Source organism: Panthera pardus, unplaced genomic scaffold, assembly GCF_024362965.1.
Source record: "Panthera pardus isolate Hobbes unplaced genomic scaffold, ASM2436296v1 HiC_scaffold_3, whole genome shotgun sequence".
In the NCBI taxonomy this organism is placed as follows: domain Eukaryota; kingdom Metazoa; phylum Chordata; class Mammalia; order Carnivora; family Felidae; genus Panthera; species Panthera pardus.
The window spans coordinates 48563803-48582228 of record NW_026526876.1 but is presented as its reverse complement, the minus strand read 5'-3'; the positions used below and the strand labels follow the sequence as shown (position 1 = coordinate 48582228).

General features: G+C 40.4%; 1 protein-coding gene across 1 annotated transcript in view; it reads left to right on the top strand.

The window, feature by feature from the left end:
- Window positions 1-2477: 2477 nt before the first annotated feature.
- PPM1D (protein phosphatase, Mg2+/Mn2+ dependent 1D) overlaps window positions 2478-18426 on the top strand; it is a 48046-nt gene continuing 32097 nt past the window's right edge. Inside the window, exon 1 of the mRNA XM_019431038.2 lies at window positions 2478-3152. Coding sequence (XP_019286583.1) covers window positions 2681-3152 — 472 coding nt within the window. The 5' untranslated portion in view covers window positions 2478-2680. The remainder of the gene's footprint in view (window positions 3153-18426) is intronic.

The window sequence follows — 18426 nt, the reverse complement described above, 5'->3', positions numbered from 1 at the left end:
AAAAAAAAAAGAGAAAGTGGCTGAGAAGTGACAAAAATAGTGGAAGAAAGGAAGACAATGAGCCATGAACAAATGAAGAGGGAGTTACTAGGGTGATGACATCTTGGTGTAGTAGCAGTTGGCAGTACTTTAAAAAAGCTTGGGTTTTTGAAGGAAAAAGAGAAATGATTTGGAGGAACATGAAGAGCAGGTTTGAAGATTAAAAAAAAAAAAAAAAACTGTGAGAAGTAAAACAATCTCCTCTACTTGGAAAGTTGCAAGAGAGGTAATTTTGCCAGGTGATAAACCAGTTTTCAGTTGGAACAGGAAGTTGATGGGAACATTTAGAGAAGAGGTGAAGAATAAAGGGGAAATGACTGTTAGCAGATGTTGAAATCTAAACTGTGGAGTGAAATGGTTAGAATGGTTGGTGAAAAGTGGACGCTGAATCAGATTAATGGAAGTAGTGGGTAGCATGGAGATGCTAATCAGGGTAATGGTGTATGACCTGGAGGCTACTGGTTGTGAATGAGTGAAAAGGATTATAAAGCTCCAGGGAATTATCTATTTTGTAATCTCTAGGGAGGGAGGGAAGGTGGGTAAACTGTTTAAGATGAATAATATAAAGCTACACAAACTGTTTTCTCTTGCAGGTCTCAAGGTATGCAGGCTATTGGGTTAGAACTGCTAATTTTTCATTTAGGATTTTTGCATTTACAGTTATAAAATACTCTATAGATTTTCTTCTGGTGTTATGATTATTAGGTTTCTTGTTTGTTTTTTATTTTTAGAGAGAGAGAGCTAGAGTGGGGGAAAGAGGAAGAGGGAGGGAAAGGAGGGCGAGAGAGAGAGAGAGAGAGAGAGAGAGAGAGAGAGAGAGATTCATAAGCAGGCTCCATGCTCAGGAAGGAGCCCCACAAGGGGCTTGATCCCATGATCCTGGGATCATGACCTGAGTGGAAATCAAAAGTGAACACTCAACCACTGAGCCACCCAGTCCTCCTGATTGATTTGGTTACAGGATTTGATTATCTTTCAAAACAAGCTGGTATTTTTCCAAGTATTTTCACACTCTGAAACTATCTGGTCTAGTGTTTTTTGGTGTATAGGGTCATCTCTGATTACACTTTTAATTGTAATTTTATGTAACTCAGATTTTCTACATTTTGAGCTTTTTTGTTTGTTTTTAAGTTTACTTATTTTGAGACAGAACGCAAGTGGGGTTGCAGAGGATCCAAAGCAGGCTCTGTGATGACAGCAGTTAGCCCCATGCAGGGCTGGAACTTATAAACCAAGATATCATGACCTGAGCTGAAGTCAGACACAACCAACTGGGCCACCCAGGCGCCCCCTGATTTGGTTATTATTAGTAGTAGTACAAGGAGGTTTTTTTCCTCCTATTTGTACTTCTTGAGCCAACTTTTTTTTTTTTTTTTTTTTGGTGCCAATTGTTTGAATGAACATTTTCCCTACTCCTATTTCTGTACTAGTAGAATTCCATTTGAGACTCTGGAAAGCCCTACAGCAAAGGGCACACGGGAGAATTGATGAAGTGGCTAAAACTGGAAAAAGGGAACTTTAAACGGATTCACTTCAAGAAAGTTTGCAGCTAAGAACATATAACCTGCCTACTCTGAGGTTTCATTTGTGGAAATCCGTGCAAAGGTCTCAGTGTTTAGAATACAACCTATTGGGCAAAGGGGGTGGAAAGCTAACCCAATTGTTAGAGCACTGAGTGCTTGGCAATTTTCGTAAGCTATTCCCAAGTGATAACTTGAAGTGGTACCACCAAAGGAGTACAATACTGTACCCAGGGCTCGTTGGGAAAAGTACTAGGTTTAACAAAAGCTGAAAAGATGTTTAAAATTAGTTAAAATATAACCCTTTTAAGTCTCCTACATACTAGTTATGTGAAACAAAACTGCAGCGGATGGTGGAAATTTCCCGTTTCCTTAACAACACAAACTGGATTCCCTGCCAGTCGGATACATCCCACCCAAATCCAGTTCAAGAGTGCCACACTTTTTCCAGCCTTTTCACAACTACCTTCCTAAGTGGGGTTTCCCGCCATTTCACTTCAACGAATGAAAGGTTTCTCCTTCCCAGATTCTCCACTCGTGGGAGGCCCGAGCCTACGCGGCTTCCCACTCAGGCGAGCGGCGGAACGCCAAGCGCAGTAGGCTGCATTACGATCCCGGCGACTGAGCAATAAAGGTGACAGCCCAAGCTGTACAAGTGCTCAGCATCCGACGAAAACCCGGAGGCGACAACACCCACGGCAGAGCGGAAAGCCCGGCAGGGCAGCGCGCGGGCCCAGTGCCCGCGCACGGAGGATGAAGCTCGGCCGTTGCCGGTAGGAGCGAGGGTTGGGGGCGGGTTTGCCCCAACCCGACTCCGGATTGGTCAGGCCCAGAGAGCCGAATGACGACAGCCAAGGAGAACGTCTGATTTGTGTGGTGGGCGCGGGCAGGCGGGGAAGCGCATTGCGCAGGCGCAGCTGCTCGGCTCCTCTCGCCCTAGAGCCCCGGCCCAGCTCTCGCGGACAAGTCCCGACATCGCGTGCCCCCCCTCCGGGACCGCCTCCTCCCCCCTCTCGGCGTCGTCGAAGGTAAACAATAGTTGGCCGGCGGGCGCGGAGTGTGTCTCCCGCCGCCAGATTCGGCGGGCTGCGTGGGACCGGCGGGATCCCGGCCAGCCGGCCATGGCGGGGCTGTACTCGCTAGGAGTGAGCGTCTTCTCCGACCAGGGCGGGAGGAAGTACATGGAGGACGTTACTCAAATCGTGGTGGAGCCCGAGCCGACGGCTGAAGAAAAGCCCCCGACGCGGCGGTCGCTCTCTCAGCCGTCGCCTCCGCAGCGGTCACCGTCGACTCTTGCTGGCAGCGAAGTCTCGGGGAGAGGCCCGGCGGCGGCAGCCCGAGAAGCTCGCGACCCTCCCCCGGACTCCGCGGCCTCACCAACTCCCGGTCGCTGCTGCCGCCGCCGTTCCTCAGTGGCATTTTTCGCCGTGTGCGACGGTCACGGCGGGCGGGAGGCGGCACAGTTTGCCCGGGAGCATTTGTGGGGTTTCATCAAGAAGCAGAAGGGATTCACCTCGTCCGAGCCGGCGAAGGTTTGCGCTGCCATCCGCAAAGGCTTCCTAGCTTGTCACCTCGCCATGTGGAAGAAACTGGGTAAGTTCGCTGGCTTGTTTGTCTCTTCTTCGTGCAGTTGAGGGCTCTTATAAGAGCGCCAGCCCCGAGTGGGCCCCCGGCACCCAGATCGCTACAAAGTGCACCTTGGTTGTAAGTGAAGTCTCTCCTAGGTTGAATAGCGCTTTCGAGGGTGGAGGGTCGGGCGAAGTGGCTTTGGGAAAGATCGGATCGCTGTCTCCCCGCAGTCGGCCCGCGCTTAATTTCCACCTTCCAAGGACCCAGGGAAGCGGTCCTCTCCCAGCGTCACTTTGGTGGCAGCCTGCGGAAATGTGTTTGAAACCTGGCGCCAGATTTTGGCCAAAAGATGAACTGAAAATACGTTGTTACCTGGGCCACGCGCAAAGGAAGCGGGAGACGGCAAAAATGAGAGTGCTTCCCAAGAATCTGTCATAATTTTGCTCTGGAAGGACTTGTCCCTGTCGGTTGCCTCCTACCGGTGGTGTCGGTTCACCAAATTGACCCCGGGTGGTTGGTAGTTGAAGTATACTGCAGACTAATTTAATAAGGTTAAATGTAATTATCCAACGAGTTAAGTCTTGGGAGGAATTCGGTTGCTTATCATCAAATGTTTTAAAGATCTTTATGCTTATACTGCTTATGGGAAAAAAAAAAAAGCGGGGAATGCATTACTCTGTCTCAAACTGGCCCCGCCTTAGGCGTGTGTGTTAAATTCGACTAGGGCTTTTTAAAAGTATACTTTTTTTTTTTTTTTTTTTAATAGTTGCCTTAGCTAAGCCATCAGATAATTCTCACCAGTTCTCACTTTTACTACTTAAAAGTTGTAACTGCCGGTCAAAGTAACAGGAGAAATTACTGATATGCTAAAAGGAAATAGGTTTATTTTTAAAAATTCAGCAGAGTTGTAGTTTCCTCTAAGCTTTAAATGTTTTCTAAAGCAGCCATTGTTTCTGTACCCAACATGCGTTATACAGAGTTATAGGCGCTTATCCATTACTCCGAATGAATGGCATGAGCTTTTTTTTAGAGGATAATAACCTCTGTCATTTAAAAAATTCTCTTGTTTGTGGTAGCATAATATTGCTTTATTTTCGGCAGCGGGACAGGGGGATAGAAGAGTGTAAAAACTGGTCAAATAAAGAACAGTTTTTATAAGGTATTGTCAGAGTTGTAGACTAGCTTCTTTCAAAGTCTGTTTTCTGTTTGTCTGGCTTTCTGCCAAGAATTGTTTGATTGACTCATAGAACAGCCAGTCCTCCTGTCAGAGGCGTTTCCCATCCAATCCCAGAGGCCCCTATTATTTGTTTTGTTTTCGTGTAGGCAGAGCAGAGCTGGAAAGCGCTGCAGTATATTCCAGAAATATGTCATTTCATTGCCTACAGGGCAGCTAGGAGTGGACATCAAGATAGAGGAAGATTAGACACAAAGAAGTATTTAGAGGCCTATTTATTTTGCAGTACACTTGGAGCAGCATGAGTGTGCCATATATTTGAACTAAAAGTATAAAGTATAAACCTTGTTACTTGAGCATTTTTTTAATAAGGCAGGGACAATGCTGTCAAATGTGAATGTGTATGTTTTTTGACATACACATACTTTTTAAATCAGACTTTCACTCTTATGAGGCATAGTTTAGAGCCTTATACACCAAACGGATGTTAAAGTTTGCTTTGTTCCACAGCTAAGCCTTGTACTCAAAACTTGAAAAAAAAAATATTGGGGTGCCTGGGTTGCTCAGTAGGTTAAGTTGCCTGGGTTGCTCAGTAGGTTAAGTGTCCAACTTCGGCTCAGGTCACGATCTTGCTGTTTTTGAGTTCCAGACCCTGCATTCAGGTCTCTGCTGTCAACACAGAGCTTGCTTTGGATCCTAGGTTCCTGTCTCTTTCTTCCCCTCCCCCACTAATTCCCTCTCTGTCTCTCAAAATAAATAAACCTAAAAAAAAGGAATATGCTGAGTATATGAAAGTCTTGACACAGGAGTTGCAGATTTTTTTTTAAGTTTATTTATTTTGAGAGAGAGAAACAAGCAGAGGAGGGACAGAGAGAGGGAGAGAGAGAATCTCAAACAGGCTATGCGCTGTTAGCTCAAACTCATGAACTGTGAGATCATGAACTGAGTGGAAATCAAAAGTCAGATGCTTAACCGACTGAGCCACCCAGGCACACCCAGGAGATAAAGGTTGTTAGAAAAAAATTGTTCTTCAGTCCCAAATTCATGGATGGCCCCTCATTTTCTATATAAATGAACTGCGTTTATAATTTATAGGGTAAGCCCTTCCCAGTCCAACTTTAGACTCTTTATTCAATTTTATTTGTTACCCACATTTCTATTACATTAGTCTTTTCACCGTCCCAGAGCACATTGAAATACTCCATTTTCTTGAATTCTCCCCCAAAAAAGAAAACTGAAAAATAAACTCCTCTAAGTTTCTAAGTCAATATGTTTTCTTCTGTGAAGGTTTCTGTTTCTTTTGGAATTAAGCATCCTTTGTTTCTACTTTTGTAGTGCTCCCTAGGTTATAGCAGTGGTTCTCAAACTTTCTGCTCTCAGAACCCTTTTTACTCTTAAATGATTGAGGACCCTGAAGAGCTTTTGTTTATGTGGACTACATCCATTATATTTGCACTGTGAGAAATTAAAACTGAGAACATTTAAAAATACTTATTAACCTATTAAAAGTAAATCAAATGTATTTTAATACATTTAAATGAACATATTCATAATTCATCATATTCATTATTCAATAAATAGTCATTATTAATATATAATTAAAATTTTTTTTAACGTTTATTCATTTTTGAGAGACAGAGTGTGAGCGGGGGAGGGACAAAGAGAGAAGGAGGGACAGAATCTGAAGCAGGCTGGAGGCTCTGAGCTGTCAGCACAGAGCCCGATGTGGGGCTTGAACTCATGAACCATGAGATCATGACCTGGGAGGCTTAACTGACTGAGCCATCCAGGCACCCCAATATATAATTTAAGTGAAAATGCTTTTTTCTGAAATAAGAAATATTGAAATAAATATTCTCATATCTGTTTCTGCATTCAGTCTATTGTGTTGGGTTTTCTGGTTGAAGTATATAAAGAAAAGGCAACCTCACATATATAATAGGATAAGGGAGGAATAGTTTAGTGGTGTTTTCAGATAATTGTGGATATCCTACACCAAAGTGATAGTTTCTTAAGGTTGGTAAAAATGGAATCTGAAACCTGATTGATTGGTCTGCCTTGCACTTTGAATGAATCATGAATCATTACCCGTGTGTAATTTATGACATGGTACATTAGTCATTTGGGAAATAATCACTGAATTATGCCGATTTTCGAAATATTGACATTTTATTATGCAATATGAAAATATCACATTTGTTAATATTCCTGATCTCATCAGAAAAGTCTTAAGATTGGGAAGCTATCAAGTTCACTGTAGTGAATACACATTTTCCAAAATGTGAGTTTTTAAGCAGCAATTAGAAATTCATCGCTGGCAGGGCACCTGGGTGGCTCAGTTAGTTAAGCGTCCAACTCTTGATTTTGGCCCAGATCATGATCTCACGGTTCATGAGTTTGAGCCCCAAATTGGGCTCTGTGCTGACAGAGCAGAGCCTGCTTGGAATTCTCTCTTTCTCTCTCTCTCTCCCCCTCCCCCACTTGTGCTCGCTTGCTTTCTCAAAAAAAAAGAAAAAGTTTATCACTGGCAACAAATACTGCCAGTTGTTTTTCTTGAAGTCAAGAGCTCACTTTGTACATATTGTTTACTTTTTATTTATTTTTTAATGTTTTTAAATTTATTTTTAAGTGAGACAGAGAGCACAAGCGGGGAAGGGCAGAGAGAAAGAGAGGGAGACGCAGAATCTGAAGAAGGCTCCAGGCTCTGAGCTATCAACACAGAGCCCAATGCAGGGCTCCAACTCACCAGCTGTGAGATCATGACCTGAGCTGAAGTTGGATGCTCAACTGACTGAGCCACCCAGGTGCCCCTTGTTTATTATTTTTTTAAGTTTATTTTATTTGAGAAAGAGTGTGCTTGGGCACATGCATGGGGAAGGGGCAGAGAGAGAATCCCAAGCAGGCTCCATGCTGTCAGTGCAGAGCCTGATATGGGGCTTGAACTCACGAACCGTGAGATCGTGACCTGAGCAGAAATCATTAGTCCGACGTTTAACCAACTGGGTCACCCAGGCGCCCTTCACTTTGTTCATTTTGAAGAAAATGTATGTCAAATGCCCAAGTGTTGTTAATATAGTTTATCAGTATTGCAAGTAAAAATGATGGTCCGTGAAAAATGGGCTAGATCATTTCATAACTCACAGAGTCAAAGGTACTTTTCCTCTAGACAGGCATAATATGCAACAGAAGCCTGTTGTATGTACTTCCCTTTCTCTACAGAATATAAAAAGACATGTGTTCATGGGTGGAGGCTTAATAAAATTAATTTTTTATTGCGACATCAAGGACATTAAGTAAAACTGGTTTGGTTCCCCCCCCGACCCACCTCCCCCCCCACTTGGTTTTGTTTTTTTTTTTAACTGTAAGTGGGTGGCTATGGAGAATACAGAGACTACTAATTCAGTTTGGTGTCACTGCCTTGATTCCTGCTAAGGCACCAGCAGTTTTACAAACCACTGCTTTTGAACCATCAGTTCAAATGTCAACACAGTGAAAAGGGCAAATAAGCTCTTAGAATTATTATGAAAAGAGTTTGGCTTTGTGAAATCCCGGTAAAGATCACACAGACAATTGTGAGATGACCATTATGTTTTTTTCTGTCTTTCAGGTAAATTTTGAGGTCTTTTGGTTGGGCATGCCTTACATACTTCATAATTAATCTCTTAGAGCTGATTTCTTGCTTAAAGTAGCTGCTAGTTTAGTTGAATTTCTGTGGGTGAAATGATTAAATTGGATTTTTTACTTCTATTTTTTAATACAAAATTTTTTCCCATTTAAAAAATTGTGGTAAAATACATACAAGATTTACCATTTTAGCCAATTTTATGTATACAGTTCAGTATACTCACAGTATTGTGCAACCATCACTATTGTCCATTTTCAGAATTTGTTCATCCTCCCATACAGAAACTGTAATCATTAAACAGTAATTCCCTATTACCCTCATCCCTAGCCCCTGGTAACGTCTGTTTTACTTAGTGTCACTATGAATTTACCTATTCTAGGTACCCCGTATAAGTGGAATCATGTAATATTTGTCTTTTTGTGTCTTATCTCACTTAGCATAATGTCTTTAAGGTTCATCCAGATTATAGCCATGTATCAGGATTTTTTCCTTTTTAATGGTGAATAATATTCTATCCTGTGTATATATGACATTTTGTCTATCCATTCATCTGTTGATAGACATTTGGGTTGTATCCACCTTTTGGCTAGCATGGATAATGCTGCTGTGAACATAGGTTTGTTTGATTCTGTTTTCATTTCTTTTGGGTAGAAACCCTAGAAATGGAATTAAAGTCATTTTTTTTCATATTATTTTCTCATTTTCTTTACTCTTTGTTCCCAAGTTATAATACGTACCTAATTTATGTGTATTCACATGTATGCGTTATTCTTGTGTTATGCTCGCCTTCTAAGAAATAATGTTTTAAAGTTTGTGCTTTAAAAATTTTTTTTTAATGTTTATTTTTGGGGAGGGGGGGACATTTTAGAGAGAGAGAGAGAGAGAGAGAGACAGAGGCACAGAATCCAAAGCAGTCTCCAGATCTGAGCTGTCAGAACAGAGTCTGACGCCGGGCTTGAACTCATAAACTGTGAGATCATGACCTGAGCCTAAATCAAGAATCTGATGCACAACTGACTGAGCCACCTAGGTGCTGCTGAAGAATAGGTTTGGCAGATAGTTTTCATTTTCCTTAAATTTAGAAATGAGACCAACACTGAAAGAGAATGGGAGGGATAGAAGGAAAGATAAGGGAAAGTGTGATAGAATTAAATTTGAAGAAGAGTTCTCTTAAATCAGAGAATTTTAAACCTGTATCTTTATTTTGGTTTGGTATTTCTGTTTTTACTTTCAAGGACCTTCACCTTCTCACACATCACATGTTCGAAAGAGTTTGCCATATTTATCCAGTACTAGATTTTTTCTATTTTTGTCAATCATTTCTTTCGATCAGTATTAGATAATTTCTGTTACCACATGTTTTGGCATATATCAGTAGTTCATTCCTTTTTATTACTGAGTAGCATTCCATTGTGTAGATACACCACAATTTGTTTATCCATTCACCTACTGATGGACATTTGGGTTGTCTTCAGTTTTGGCTATTACAAATGTGTAATAGCTTTACAGTAGAAAGGCCACTAATAAATGTAGCAGGAATGATAGAGAATCATGTTTAGTAACCATCATAATAATGATTCAATCAGGAGACATAAGTGAATGCTAAAACTAGTGGGTAAAAATTTGAGGAACAGAATTATATTAGTTTCTTAAAGGTGTTATAATAAATTAGCATGAATTGAGTAGCTTAACATAACAGAAATTTACTCTTTTATGGTTCTGGAGGTCTGACATCTGAAATCAAGGTGTTAGCCTCTGTTTTGGAAGCTCTGAGGGAGAATCTGTTCTATGCTCTCTCCTAGCTTCTGGTGGCTTCCAGCAATCCTTGGCATTTCTTGGCTTGTAGATTTATCACCTAGTTGCCACCGTCTTTTTTTTTTTTTAAGATTTTATTTTTAAGCAACCTTTTTTTTTTTTTTTTTTTTTTAAGGTTTATTTATTTGAGAAAGAGAAAGAGAGGGGACAGGGAGAGAGGGCGTACACACAGTGGGGAGGGCCAGATTGAGGGAGAGAGAACATCCGAAGCAGAGTCCACGCTGTCAGCGTAAGACTGATGTGGGGCTTGAACTTGTGGACCGTGAGATCATGACCTGAGCTGAAATCAGAAATCCATTCGGATGCTTAACTGAGCCATCCAGGCACCCCTGTTTTAAAGCATTGTGTACACACAAAGTGGGGCTGGAACTCACAGCCCTGAGATCAAGAGTTGTGTGTTCCACTGACTGAGCCAGCCAGGAGCCCCATCCACCATCTTTATATCCCTTTCTCTGTGTCTTCTCCCCTTCTCTTTTAAGGGCACTTGTTCCCTTTAAGGGCACTAAATCCAAAATTTAGGGCCCAGTCTAATCCAGGATGATCTCTTAAGATCTTTAACCTAATTACACCTGTAAAGATCTTTTTCCCAAATAAGGTCACATTCACAGGTTCAGGGTGGACCTATATTTCATTCAACCCACTACAAGGATTTTTTACATGGTCTCAGATTATCTTCCCACAAAATACTTATTAATTACAAGAGGAAAAAGATTAGAGTGGAGAAACCTGGTAGACACGACCTTAAGTGACCAAAGGTAGCGTTATTTTAATGAATAAGTTGAGATTGCATACTGCCAGCAATGAGAAGATATTTAACACTTCTGTGTTATTCCTGCCAAAAATGCATAATCTGAATACAAACATGAGGAAACATGAAACAAACCCAAATGGAGAGACATTCTTGAAATGATTGATCTAGTACTCTTAAAAAGCATCAAGGAAACAAGAATTTTTCCAGATTGAAAGGCTAAAGAGATATGAGTAAATATAATAAAGAGGTCCTGAATTTTATCATTTTATTATAAAGCATATTGTTAGGATAATTGATGAAAATTTGAATGAGATCTGTAGATTAGTTGGTAGTATGGTATCAGTGTTAATTTCCTGATTTTGATGGTTGATTGTGGACCTGTAGGAGAATGCCCTTGTTTATAGGAATTAGATACTGTGATAGTACTTGGGAGTGATGGGATATGCTGTTGGCTATTTAGTCTCTATCTGTTCAAGAACAAGAAATTCTCTGAATTATTCATGCATAATTACTTCATTTTATGCAAAAAAGAAAAAAAGTAAATCCAAAGAAACAGGTCTCAGAAAGATCAGAAGCCTGGGTATCTCCAGGAATTTAAGTAGCAGTTTCATCAGGGCCCTGCTGCTGAATGCATACCAGATAGCCAAGTCTGTATTTATTTGTTTTACTAAAGAGGATAAATCAGAAACAGCAGTTGCATTTAGGATCACCACTGAATGTAATCCACTGTTTTCTAAGAACTGTCAGAACTTTTGCAGTGGTCAAACTATAGAATTAAATATGTTGGATCCCTACCCCTGCTTTCATGTTTTAATGGTGCCAACCAATCTTTGTGATTCTTTGAGAGATGAGATAATGCTTTTCATTTACTATTTTGGAGGAGAGTATCATTGTTGGGGTGCTCTAAAATCTTAACACTTGGCCTCTTCAAGTATAATAGGCTTCCTGACTCGTCAATTAAGAGCTATGAGGAGAAGCTATTAGTTGCTGCAATTATTTGGGGACTAAACTAGCTGTGGCATAGGCTTGGGGTTCCACTGAGCCTGAGGTGGACTGGATTCAAAGTGCTATTTAGTACTTGGTCTCCATGAGCCTTAGCCCATGACCAGTGGACTGTGGTTGTGTTCTGTAGCTCCAGAATTATTATCTTAGAGCCATCGTTCATTAGTTACTCAATGATGTGGGTATTTCTCTTTCCTTGGTGTACAAGTACATGTAAATGGCCATATACCATTTTGAAGAAGGTTAATGATTTCTTTAATTAAACTAGGAAAAGTTTTTGGTTTTTGTTTTGTTTCTTGTTTTGTTTTGTTTTTGATTCTTTGAATCAAATAAGGCCTTGTGAGTGACCATTCTGGAGATGCATTTTTTTCCCTCTGCCCTGTTGTCAGTTAGGTAAGGTAACCCTACCAACTTTGCTTTGCGTTAACTACTCCTATCTAACTACTCCTATCTGATCTCTGTAACCTCATGGTTCTCTAATCCCTACACAGATCAAGGAACCCATTTTAGTTGTGGCTTCTTTGACTAATATTCTTGCCTCAAGAGAAGGGTCAATAAAATGTGTTTAAAAGATTTTAGTGTTGGAACGCTTGAGTGGCTCAGTTGGTTGAGTGTCCAACTTCAGCTCAGGTTGTGATCTCACAGTTCGTGAGTTTGAGCCCCACGTTTGAGCCCCCTGCTTTAGATTCTGTCTCTCTGCCCCTCCCATGCTCATGCCCTGTCTCTCTCTCTCAATAAATAAACATTAAAAAAATATTAAAAAATAGATTTTAGTGTTTACCTAATTCCTTTTTTTTCTTGAATTTTTAAAAATGTTTATTTATTTTTGAGAGAGAGAGAGAGACAGACAGCGTGGATGGAGGAGGAGCAGAGAGATAGGGAGACAGAATCGCAGGCTCCAGGCTCTGAGCTGTTAGCATAGAACCCGACACAGGGCTCCAACTCACAGACCGTGAGATGATAACCTGAGCCAAAGTTGGATGCTTAACTGACTGAGCCACCCAGGCGCCCTATGATACTGTCTTTTTAATATGCTTCTAGTTTTAAGTCATTTATTTTTAAATCATTTTTTGAATACATTTTTTAAAAAAGTTTATTTAGAGAGAAAGAGAAGAGAGAGGATCCCAAGCAGGCTCTGTGCTTCTAGTGCAGGGCCTTTTGTGGGGCTCAAACTCATGAACCATGAGATCATGACCAGAGCAAAAACCAACAATTAGACGCTTAATCGACTGAGCCACCCAGGCGCCCCTTTTTTAAGTCATTGAAAAAAAATTTTTTTTAATGTTTATTTTTGACAGAGAGAGAGAGAGAGAGAGAGACATAGTGTGAGCCGGGGGAGGGGCAGAGAGAGAGGGAGACACAGAATCCCAAGCAGGCTCCAGGCTCTGAGCTATCAGCACAGAGCCCAGCGCAGGGCTTGAACTCACGAACTGTGAGATTGTGACCTGAGCTGAAGTCGGATGCTTAACCGACTGAGCCACCCAGGTGCCCTGTTAAGTCATTTCTTAAAAACTAAAAGATTAAAATAAAATGTAAAATAGAAAACAAGGAACACTAATTATAAAGATATTGATTCCTTAGTATATAAATTTATTGCAGTTTTAATCAGACCTCAACAGGGTTTGTTATTTTAAATTTCCAACTTCTAAAGTTTTTTGGAATTTTTTTTTTAATGTTTTTATTTATTTTTGAGACAGAGAGAGACAGAGCATGAGCAGGGTAGGGACAGAGGGAGAGAGGGAGACACAGAATCCGAAGCAGGCTCCAGGCCCTGAGCTGTCAGCGCAGAGCCCGACACAGGGCTCGAATTCATGGACTGTGGGATCATGACCTGAGCCGAAGTCAGACACTCAACCAACTGAGCCACCCAGGCGCCCCATGGAAATCTTAAGATTGTTAAAAATAGAAGAAGAATTGGGGAATACTTAAATTCCTAATTATTGAAAAGAACCATAAATAGATTAGTAGGATGAGTCTAGAAATAGGTCTGAGGCAAAATGTAGCATATGATAAAAGGTGACTTTCAAATGATGAGAGCATGTTCAGTATTTTTAGATCATTGCAGAATATCACTTTGTACATATTAGTGTTTTTGACCAAAAAATGTGATTTAAATAATGTTAATATTATAATTTTGAATATTCTTTTTCTTTAAAGTTCTTTTTCTTCTTTTCCATCTTGTTTAGGTGCTTTTTGCAAACAGCTGGTAAATTTTAGGTAAATTTTGCTTTCTGAATGTGCTTAAGAACCTTTCTGGGAGTTCTCTCATTCATACTTACTGTGATAATTGTTTTTTGCAGCTAAGAACTTTAAAAAAAAATCTATTTTAGCTTATTTGAAAAGAAAAGGTTTTATGGGGGCGACTGGGTGGATCAGTTGGTTGAGTGTCCGACTTTGGCTCAGGTCATGATCTCGCAGTTCGTGAATTCCAGACCTGTATTGGGCTCTGTGCTGACAGCTCAGAGCCTGGAGCCTGCTTTGGATTCTGTCTCCCTCTCTCTCTGCCTCTCCTTCACTTGTTCTCTCTCTCTCTCTCTCTTTCATCTCTCTCCATCTCTCTCAAAAATAAATAAATGAAAGTTAAAAAAGAAAAGGAAAATTTTAAGCGGGAGCTGTAGTTAACCCACAAAATAATTGAAAGAAACATTCAACATACTGTAGGTTGAGCTTCTAGGAGTAATACCTGTGACCAAACTGGGAAAGTAGATGGGCTAGGGAGCTGTCTGCTGTGATCTATGCATGCAAAATTGATGCTTGCTTCCTGCTTTTTTGTTTTTGTTTTTTAACTTTAAACAAAATGTGAAATATAGCATACATATAAAAATGTCACGAAATGTAAATGTACACTTCAGTGAGTAGTTACAAAATGAGCTTTAAAAGTTAAGTAAGAGAACATTGCCTGTACAACAGAAGCCACATATGTCTTTTCTGATCTCATATTCTTATCTTCTCAAGGGGTAACCACTGTCCTGACTTTTGTGGTGATAGTTCTATAGCAATTTACTTATTTTTCTTTCTTTTTTCCTTTTTAAAAGAAAGTTTTTTTGAGAGAGCAAGCACAAGTGGAGAAAGAACAGAGAGAGAAGGAGGGAGGGAGGGAGGGGGAGGGGGAGGGGGAGAGGGAGAGGGAGAGGGAGAGAGAGAGAGAGAGAGAGAGAGAGAGAGAGAGAGAGAATGAATCCCAAGCAGGCTCTGTGCCCTACACTGAGTCTGACGTGGGGCCTGATTCCATGACCACAAAATCATGACCTGAGCCGAAATCAAGAGTTAGATGCTTAACCGACTGAGCCACCCAGATACTCCTTAAAGATTTTATTTTTAAGTAATCTCTTCACCCAACGTTGGGCTTAGACCCACAACCCCAAGATCAAGAGTCGAATGCTCCACTGACTGAGCCAGCTGCCCTGATTTACTTATTTTTCTCAATAGTTTTACTACTTATTTTAAAACATGATCGTTTTCTTTTGAAGAAAATCATGCGGTTTGCTTTTATCTCATGCTTCTTGTGAGATTCTTACATGTTACATGTAGTGTAGTCTATTGTAGTCTTTTGTCACATTGAAGGACATTTGGGTTGTTCCTCCTTTTCAGCCCACATGAATGATGCATCTCTGAACATTCATATGTATTGTGTGTATGTATATGTGTGTGTATATATATGCACATACACACATTGATTTATGGTATATGTCTAGGGATAGTGAGTAGTCAAAGTGTATACGTATATTTATTTTTGATAATGCCTAGATGTTTTCCCAAGTGGTTATATCAGTTTATACTCCCACCAGTAGTTGATAGAACATGTTGCTCCATATTCCTAATCACAGTTACTATTGTCAGACTTTTATTTATGTGATCTGGTAATTGTGTAGTGGAATCTCATTGTGGTTTTTATTTTATATTTCCCTGTTGATTAAAGAAGCTGAATACCTTTGCATGGTTTTTGTCTGTTTGGATTTCCTTTTATGCAAAAGGCCTGTTCAAGCCTTTTGTCCATTTTTTATTGCATAGTCTGTCTTATTGATTTGTTTTGTAGGAGCATTTTATATATTCTGGATACCATTCCTGTGGAATGTATATATATTACAAACTCCATTTTTTGAGTTATCTTTTCGCTCTACTCATGGGATCTCCTGACAAGAATTCTTAATTTTGATGGTAGTACAATTTCGCATTTTCTTTATATGGCTAGCCCATCTTTTGTCTTTAGGAAATCCTTCCCTATCTTGAGGTCATGAATGTACCTTCCTAAATATTTTCTAAGCAGCTTAAGCTTTACTTTCATATTAAGTCATTTGATGTACTTGGAATTGACTTTTTGTGCTTGGCATCAGGGACCCAAAATGTTTGGTAGTTTTGGGGTTATTTAAAGAGAGAGAGAGCAGGGGAGGGGCAGAGAGAGAAGGAGAGAGAGAATCTCAAGCAAGCTCTGCGTGGTCGGCCACCCAGACACCTGTTTTTTGTTTTTTGTTTTGTTTTAAATCTTGTTGCAATTTCATGTACTGGATGCTATCTTTATTGTTCGTGTATCAAGTGTTTATGCATGGGTCCGTTTCTGTGCTTACCATTCTCTTGTAAACCATACTTTGGTTTACAACTTTTCCATAAAAGTCTTGTTAGAGATTTGTTAGCCATGTTCCCAGATATATACCTTTTGCTGTTAATTGTGAGTGGTATTTTAAAAGTTACATTTTGTAATTTTTTTAAAAGTAAGAGAGAGAGAGAGAGAAAACGTGTGCCCCTGAGCAGCGGAAAGGGGCAGATGGAGAGACAGAATCCTAAGCAGTCTCCATGCTCAGCACAGAGCTGGATATAGGGCTCAATCCCACAACCCTGGGATCATGACCTGAGCCAAAATCAGGAGTCAGATAGATGCTCAACCAGCTGAGCCATCGGGCACCCCAACATTTGTAACACTGTAATTTTTTGTTGCTGGTTTACAGAAATAGCATTGATATTTTATATAACAATATATAACCGTACTGAACCTTATCAGTGCCAATAATCTATAGATTCTTAGGATTTTTCCACAGATTTTTTTTTGGGGGGGGGCCTTTTTTGTTTGTATACTCCTCTTGATGCCTCTCAGGCTCTTTGCTTTTCTTAAATAATGGTCATAACAAAAACTAACATTTATTGAGCATTTACTGTGTGTCTAGTACTGTTGCAGTGGTTTTACATTGTGTGAATTTCTAGCTTCATCAGTATTGGTAGCTGTTCTGGTTTCCCTCAGCAGTTGTGAGGGCCATTATTTCATATGTTGCAAGCAGCCCTCTGCTGTGAGTGACAGGACATTCTGTGGGGTGGATTCCATCTGCTGGATGAGATGAGGAGATGCACTGTAGGATTCAAGAAATATCTTTTTAGCGTATGTAATATTGTAAAGAAAAGAACTCTAGGTAGGGGCGCCTGAGTGGCTCAGTGCGTAAGCATCCGACTTGATTTCAGCTCAGGTCATGATCTCACGGTCCATGAGTTCAAGCCCCGCATCGGGCTCTTTGCTGACAGCTCAGAGCCTGGAGCCTGGATTCGGTGTCTCCCTCTCTCACCATTCCTCCCCTGCTCATGCTCTGTCTCTCAAAAGTAAATAAATGTTTTTTTTGTTTTGTTTTTTTTTGTTTTTTTTAAAAGAAAAGAACTCTAGTTAACCTGAATACACTAGAGAAACCTTGTGGCTATGAAAGGTGTGTAGCACCCCATCCAGTTTTTTAGACCCTATTTCTTATCCCTCATCCCCTTTGAGCCCCTGTTGTCTCTATCAACAGATGCATCACTTCCCTTAAAAGAAAGGTATTATAATTACTGGCAGCTTAAGAACTAAAATGTTTCACCTTTTATTGTGCAGAAGTTTAGGCACTGACCTAGCTCCTGAAGTTTTAACTATATCTGCCAAACTTCTGCTATCTATTCCTGACACAGCTGCTGTCACTGTCTGTGAGTTTGAGCTTTTCTGGGACTCTTTTAACAGGGAAAACTGATGTATTGCTTTCTTTACTGACTGTGGTTTTTGCTTATGTTGGATTACAAGTTTTGCATTCTGATTTTTCCTTTAATGTAATTCCATTTCTTTAAAATTCTGGGGATTCCTCAGATTTGCTTATGCCCCTTCTCTGTGTTCATGACTGCTATGGACTTTTTCTAATACTTATATTCTGTCCTTTCAATGGGATTTTGGTGAGGAGAATGTGACAGTGTTTGGATTCAGTTGGCTATCTTGAACCATAAATTGTAGTTTATTTAATATTACAGAATATTTCAAGTTTTTTAAAAGTTTATTTGAGAGAGCCAGAGCGCACCCACAAGTGGGGGAGGGGCAGAGAGCGAATCCCAGGCAGGCTTTGAGCTTCAAGCTCACAAACCCTGAGATCATGCATGACCTGAGCTGAAATCAAGAGTCAGACCCTTAATTGACTGAGCCACCCAGGTGCCCCCAGAATATTTAGAGTTTTTCAATAACAATGAACTAGACATTTAAGATTTTGGAGTTAAATATATTGGGTCTCTGCCACTTGATATTGAGCAACTTTCTGAACTATTTCAACCTATTGATTTCCCTATTTGCAAAATAAAAATAATGGGAATAATTTTACCTGTCTTGGAGGTTTGCTGCAAGTATTATTTTAATTAAAAAAAATTTTTTTAATGTTTATTTTTGAGAGAGACAGACAGAGTGTGAGCGGGGGAGGAGTAGAGAGAAGGAGACATAGAATCTGAGGCAGGCTTCAGGCTCTGAGCTGTCAGCATGGGGCTCTAACCCACAAACCATGAGATCATGACCTGAGCTGAAGTTGGATGCTTAGCATACTGAGCCACCCAGGCGCCCCATGCACGTGTTATTTTGCTGTTTTTTTGTTTTTGTTTTTGCAAGTGGTTATTTTAGATTATACATGTAAAGCTCTTAGCACAGAACCTGGTATACAATAAGTGCTCA